This window comes from Bison bison, unplaced genomic scaffold, assembly GCF_000754665.1.
Source record: "Bison bison bison isolate TAMUID 2011002044 unplaced genomic scaffold, Bison_UMD1.0 scf7180017864244, whole genome shotgun sequence".
Lineage (NCBI taxonomy): Eukaryota > Metazoa > Chordata > Mammalia > Artiodactyla > Bovidae > Bison > Bison bison.
Window position 1 is genome coordinate 2,172,564 of NW_011494816.1, and position 7,171 is coordinate 2,179,734.

Genomic DNA, 7,171 nt, shown 5'->3' on the forward strand with positions numbered 1-7,171 from the left:
TCTGTGGAAAGCACTTAGCGCCTAGCACATAGAGACTGCAGTGGTTAGCCTGTGTGATTCTTAGCCTCCTGACAGAGAAGGCCGCCTTCGATCTTCTGACCATACGCTGTGCACTGAGAGGCAGCATCGGAGGTGCGTTTCTCATGAGTGCTCCCTGCATCCTCAGCGCACTTGAGCCAGTGCTACAGGGGCAAAGGGAGGCTTGTAGAGGTTATGTGATGTGCCCAAGTGCACACAGCCAGGAAGAGGCAAGGAGAAAGAGCAGGGCCCCAAGGCTCTGGGCCATGGCCAAGGAGAAGAGGCCAGGGCTCATCCTAGGGCCTCTCAACAGCTCTCCAGTAACAGGAGCTGAGGTCCAGGCCTATCAAGGCCACAGCATCCACAAGTGGAAGGGGCTCTGGGAATCCTCAGAATGGCAAGGAGACGACCTTGTTTCCTGTCCTAGCCCCAGAGGGGCGTGTTCTGTCTGCACAGCATCTCCATCCCACCCTCCAGGAAAACCGGTATGTCATGGTGGGAGGGCTTCTCTCCAGAAGGATGTGGGGGGCCAAAACCTAGAGATGGAGCCTTAGAAGACACTCCACTCTGGCCACAAGAACAAGCATTCCATCAGTCCCAGCTCTCACCATGGGGCTTGAGGTGAGCCCCAGGCCACAGCTGGGGCTTGGGTAACAGTGGGTGTTGACAGCCTTCCAGCCCAAAAACCACGGGGGCCCTTTCCACGATGGTCACCACAAAGCCTATTTCAGCATTCTCTCTGGAGGTTTAGCTTCCTGGAGGTCAGTGAATAGAGTGGGCAGTGGTTTCAGGAGGCAAACATCCTCAGGCTGCTCTCCCTGGGCTGTGCTAGAATCTGCCCAGAAACGGGGGTGCATTCAGGTGGTTCGTGTTCAAAAGAAAAAAATCTCAAGATGGTAATTGACGGCATAATGGAAATTGACAATGAAATTAAAAGAGCTTACTCCTTGGAAGGGAAGTTATGACCAACCTAGACAGCATATTAAAAAGCAGAGACATTACTTTGCCAACAAAGGTCTGTCTAGTCAAGGCGATGGTTTTTCCAGTGGTCATGTATGGCTGTGAGAGTTGGACTATAAAGAAAGCTGACCACAGAATTTATGCTTTTGAACTATGGTGTTGGAGAAGACTGTTGAGAGTCCCTTGGACTGCAAAGAAATACAGCCAGTCCATCCTGAAGGAGATCAGTCCTGGGTGTTCATTGGAAGGACTGATGGTGAAGCTGAAACCCCAATACTTTGGCTACCTGATGTGAAGAGCTGACTCATTTGAAAAGACCCTGATGCTGGGAAAGATTGAGGGCAGGTGGAGAAGGGGACAACAGAGGATGATATGGTTGGATGGCATCGTCGACTCGATGGACATGGGTTTGGGTGGACTCTGGGAGTTGGTGATGGACAGGGAGGCCTGGCATGCTGCAGTTCATGGGGTCGCAAAGAGCCAGACACGACTGAGTGACTGAACTGAACTGAACTGGTGCCCAGGGATGTATGCTGCCCTCTGCATGCCCTAGGCCTTTTATAAGCTGTGACTTTGGTCAAATCATTATTTGTCTCTATGCCTCATTTTCCTTTATAAGATAGGAAATGAAACCATACCTCTTCCCTGGGTCATTGCAAGGATTAAATAAGGGGAGGGGTGCGGTGTTTGGAACACACTAGGGTTTCAGTGAAGGCTGACTCCCTGTTCTTCTGCCCACTCTGTGATGCCAGAGCAGAGCACATGTGCAAAGTTGAATGAGTGGCCAGAGGCAGGGCAACTTAACCCTCCATCTAATAATGCACAAACTGGCCCTGAAATTCTGCCACCAGCCCTGGATAACTCCAGTCCTAACCAATGCTGAGCCCATGCTGGGAGTGGGGACACAGAGACAAATGAAACCTTGTCACTGTCCCCCAGAAAGCTCAGGGCTTGTGAGAGGGACACCTATTCAGTGGGATTAGTGTGACAGCGGGCAGCCGAGGGCCTGGGCAGGTTCCACAGGCTGAGACCCTGGAGGAGGGGTCGCCTGGACTAAGTCTGAAAGGGATAAGTAAAAGATGAGTGGGGAAAACTGGAAAGAGTCTACGAAGAAGGCTCAGCATGAGCCAAGGCACAGAAAAGAGAGAAAGAGTGGAAAGATTGAGGGCAGGTGGAGAAGGGGAAGACAGAGGATGAGATGGTTGGATCTCATGGTGCTTGTAGCTACTGTATGAAGACAAAGATAGTAGAGCATCTATTTGACCAGCAGGGTGGTGCAGAGGTGATAACTGAGAGGTTGATGATCACAGTCCAGTCTAGAGACTCATTGTTTTGATTTCCCAGAGAGATCCCAGGTCTCTGGGGAGCGCATCAAGCCTATTCCTCCAGCCGCGCTTGCAGAAGCGCAGCGATGGACGCTCCTGCTCCTGCGGAGGTTGGTCGCTAAGCAACAGGCCCCGCCCCTGCGGAGGTCTGGCCTCCACGCGCCCTCTATAGGCGGCTCCCTGCCGGTGCACCCGGCTTCATGAAATGCTGCCAGCTGCCTTCCACCCTGTTCTCCCAACTCATAACCAAGTCTTGGTCACTTAGATTGAGCAATGCTGTCCCTGGCCGACGGTCTCTCTGCTTCCAGTCTTTTTCTACATGGGCCTGGATGACTCCACCCCTACAGGAACTAGCTAGGCTGGGCCAGCCAGTGGAGAAGCTGGAGAGGTGGGCAGACAGGCTGTGCTGAGAATGTTGATCTTCAGAGCGGTAGGGAGCTGTGTAAGATATGTGAGCAGGGCAGCAACATAAGCAGATCTGGTGTTTAAACGCTCATGTTGAAGCTGCTGGAGGACTGCCTGGAGGAGCAGGGCACTCAGGGAGCATGGATTAAATTGACTGGAAAGGCTACAGGGAGCAGGGGTCCACAGAGCCCACCAGGGCTCTGTAAGTAACTATGGTGAGAGTCATACAGGAAAGGACAGTCAGGCTCTCAGCACTTGGGGTTCACTTAAAGGGAAGGGAGTCTGGCAAGGCCCCACCCTACGCTATGGTTGGTCTTTTCACCCCAACGGGCACTCTCAAGGCTGCAGTAAAAGATGCTGACTGGTCTCTGAGATTCATCAGTTCACAGGCCTACAGAACTGAGCAACCCTCCCCTTCCAGGAGTCCTGTGGACATGGATTCCTACAGGACAAAGGGGACACTGCTGTTCTCCACAGGACGGAGCTTCCCACCTCATCCCGCACACCCCCCCACTCCCACCCCCGCCACTCCAGGCTCATTAAGCATGGTCTGGAATGCTGTGAAGTCCATGTGATCACAGACTGGCCTCATGCTTACATGTGTTGATCAGAAATGGGAAAACAGCTTTACAGATGAATGAAGTTTGGTTGAAAAACCTTTCAAAGCACGGGCTCTAAGATAAAGGAGAATGATGAAAAATTATGGTCACTGATCCAGCCCCATCTGGCCATACCCTCAGAAGGTCAGGGTCCAGTGAGGGCAGGGTGAATGAGGCCAAGTGGAATCAGAAGCTGTGTCTTCTCCCATGCTCCTGGGATTCCTGAGGCCCTGTGGACCCAGGGGCAGGACCTGCAGTGGGATGGCTGGTAACTTCAACCTCAAAGCCAGGCTAGTCCAAAATCACTGCATTCTCAGGTCCAGACTAAGACCAGTGCTGACACCTGCAGGCCTCAGTATGCCAGGTTCTGCTCTGCTGAAACACTGTGTGTAAAGCAGGAACTGAAAAGTTCCTATGACTGTATCTGCTCCAATACCTTCCAACAGGGCAGGCCCAGGCCCTCAACCCCCTAGTCACCACACTGATGTGGAGAGGACAGTTAGATTGTCACTTCTCAGTGTTCTTCCCGCCATCTATCCTAAGATGCTGGGCCCACAGGCAAGGCAGGAGGCCGCTCAGCCTATTCTCCTGGGTGCCAGTCCTTTCCAGACAAAACAGAACACTGTCCCTCACCCTCGAATCCTTCACTCCAGGTCTCTTACCCTTTCTCACCCTGCTGCTGGGGGTGCCTACCTTAATCTAACTCATTCTTCCCTTGAAGACGCGGTCAAAACCCAAACTTCTCCAGAAGGCTTTCTCTGACCCTTTCCCCCACCCACAGCCCCTCTACCTCTCTGTCCCATCGCAATCCCACTATCTATTGTCCGACTTGCCACACCAGATTCCATGCTTCTCATGGGCAGAGCTGAGTGCCAGGCTCTGAGTCCAGCAGAGATGCAGGGTGTGTTTTAAATGACAGAGAAAGTGAAAACAAGGGAAGAGAACCAGGACTCTAAAACAACAAAATGGGATCAAGTTCTGGTTTTTTAAAACCATGTCACTCTGCAGGGACCATGCAAGGAGCTGGGGAAGAGAAACTAGAGAAAATCTTTACATTTCATGTGTCTGCATCAGATTTTCTTAAAAGGTCTCTACTGCTTAAAATAGTAACAGGGAGGTGGGAGGGAGGCTCAAGAGGGAGGGGACATATGTATACCTATGGCTGATCAACGTTGATGTATAGCAGAAACAACACAATGTTGTAATTATCCTTCAATTAAAAATAAATTAAAAAATTTTAAAACCATAGAAAAAGAATAACAACAACAATACCGATAGTAAAAAACCTACCAGCCTTGCCCAAGCCTCTCAGTTGATAACTGAGATAAAGGGAAAGTCTTGCCCAAGTGCACAGAAAGAGCAGGCTGACAGGCCATGAATCCCAGCCACCGCCTTCCCTTCCCGAGGTTGCATTCCACAGAGAGTTAAAGAAAGCATACACCTTCCACAAGGATTTCCACTGTTCATTTTATTTCAAATGTCAACTGTCCCCAGAGAAGAAACTGATGCCACAGGTAATCTGGAAGCACCATCCTATTCTCTGAGAACTGCATGAGAACTTACAAAAAGCTTAATTTCTAAAGCTAGCAATCATTTTAAAAACATGAAATAGTCAAACTTTATTAGTTTTTTTTTTTTAACCAGAAATGATGCCATAATGGCTTAAACTTCATGGGGAAAAAGTGAAGCAACCTCAGAGGCTAAAATGCTTATATTTGATAGTAAAGTCCCTAGAGAAGGGGCCCAGGCTGACCCTGGGGGGACAGAGCAGTAAGAAAGGATGTAGCAGAACCTGTCTAGCACCCTGGTCCTGGCTGCTCCTGCTATCCACTTGGATGTGCTGGACGCCTGATGTCTGTGCTGCCTCCTGCTGGGGACCAGACAGAGGCGGCAGAAGCAGAGGCTAAGGAGGACAGTGCCTCCGTCCTGGAGCAGGACCTGAGGAAATCAAAGGCCGCCTCTAGGGGTGAATCTGATTAACAGCAATCAACACAGAGCCGGCTAAATTCATTCCGAAATGTGAGCTCCCGCCAGTCTCCCACATCTCAGAGCTCTGGCCGCGCCCTGGTGACTTCATCCTCTGAGTTCCTTTTCAAGGCCCCGTGTCTCAGGCTTGAGAGAACCTTAGCAACCACACTCCATCCTTCTATCTTGAAATGGGAATCAACTGCCATCTTGCGCTTATCACTACCATTCCTCCCTACATATCACTGAATAGACACAAGAAAATCATTGCTGCAAGCGCGGCCCCCCCCCCCCCCACCAAGGCCCCACGCTGCCGGCCTGAGGGCCTGGGCCTAGATGGACTCCTCCTGGGACGATGGCTGGCTGGGCTCACTCGGCCCCTCCACATCCTGGTCATCTGTGAAGGACAGAGAAGAGGGGCTGGACTGAGAAAGAGGGGAAATCACCTGTTTTCACACATAAGTTTTCTACAAGGCATCATCATCATTTCCAGTCCCTATGGAGAATTAGTTATTCCCATTCCTACTTTTAATTTGCTAGGAGTCAGGAGACTGGGATTCTAGCCCTGGCCAGAGGATATAGACTCAAGTTCAGACTCCAGCTCTGCTTGTCACAAGCTGGGTGGCAGGAAGAGAGCTACCCCCAGCTCTGAGCCTCAGCGTCTCCTTCTGTCCATTAGATGGTGCCTACCATGCAGCATCATGGTTGGCATGGGGATTAGGGACAACAGTGAGAATGATCTTTTACCAATGCCTTCATCATTGTAGGTTTTGTTTAATCCTCAGGATGGCCTCATGAAGGAAGGGACCCTTAATTAGTTTGCTCTTTCAGGTACTGAAACTGAAGCACCAAGGAGTGAATGAACTTGCCCGAGGTCACACCGTGGGCAAGTGCTGGAGCCAGGACTTATTATACCCAGGCTGTGCGGCACCAGGGCCATCGTACTTCAAGTCACACTGTACCACTTCCCCAGTTAACAGATCTAGGCATCGGACATACAACAGGCCTCGGTTTCTTTTCTTAAGGAGCCTCAGGGGAGGACTGAAAGGGGGAAAAAAAATCCTAGAACTTTTAAAGCTTCAAGGGCCCTCAAAAGAAAACCCTCACAGTAACCCTGTGACAGGGCCCACTTTACAGGTGAGAAGACTGAGGCCCAGAGGAGGGTGTGAGTGCCCAAGATCACCCGGTGCACCAGTGACCGAGGTGTGAAGGCCAGAGTGGCCTGAGCAAGCCCCAGACAGGCTCAGCACATGCTATTTCCCCAGCCAGAGAGGCCTGGCACCTCTGGTCTTTTGGCACCACATGCGTGCCATTCTCCACGTCTTTGCCCACAGGAACTGTTAAGGTGAGGAAATCAGCATTGAAGCTGGAGCCAGACAGAGACTTCTGCTGAAATCCGAGCTGCGCCATGTACATATATGAGACCCTCTCGGGGTTCTAGCACAGTTTCCTCACCTGAGAATGGGGACTCACCTCCCCTAGATGCTCATGTATGGAATTCAGAGAGGGGTGCCAGGAAGGAGTTTCCCCAGGGCCCAGGACATTGAAAATCCTGTTCTCCATTTCCCTTCCCTCCACGTCCACTTCATAATAGGACCCCCGCCCTCCAGAGTCCTCCTGTGTCCCTCGGCAGCTGGAAGATGGGGCCTCACTCACCGGTGTTCTCCTTGTCCGTGTCAGACAGGATGGTCAGCGAGAAGGTTGCTGAAGGCGGCGGGGGCAGCGGCGGCAGGAGGACCTGGAGCGCAGAGAGGAAGCCGGGTGGGAGGAACTGAGGCTGCGGCGCTTGCCCCAGCGGCGGGTAGTAGCTCGGCTGGAAGTCTCCCACGGGTTCCGCCACCTGCGAGGCACACACAGCAGACGGTCAGAGGGCAGAGGGTGAGCCAGGGGGCCGATCCC

At 51.8% G+C, this 7,171-nt stretch overlaps 1 protein-coding gene across 1 annotated transcript in view; it reads right to left on the reverse strand.

The window, feature by feature from the left end:
• Positions 1-5,604: 5,604 nt before the first annotated feature.
• Positions 5,605-7,171, reverse strand: part of DMRTB1 (DMRT-like family B with proline-rich C-terminal, 1) — a 6,942-nt gene continuing 5,375 nt past the window's right edge. The window contains exons 5-6 of the mRNA XM_010847199.1: positions 6,929-7,112; positions 5,605-5,669 (exon numbers count right to left, since the gene is read on the reverse strand). Coding sequence (XP_010845501.1) covers positions 5,605-5,669; positions 6,929-7,112 — 249 coding nt within the window. The remainder of the gene's footprint in view (positions 5,670-6,928; positions 7,113-7,171) is intronic.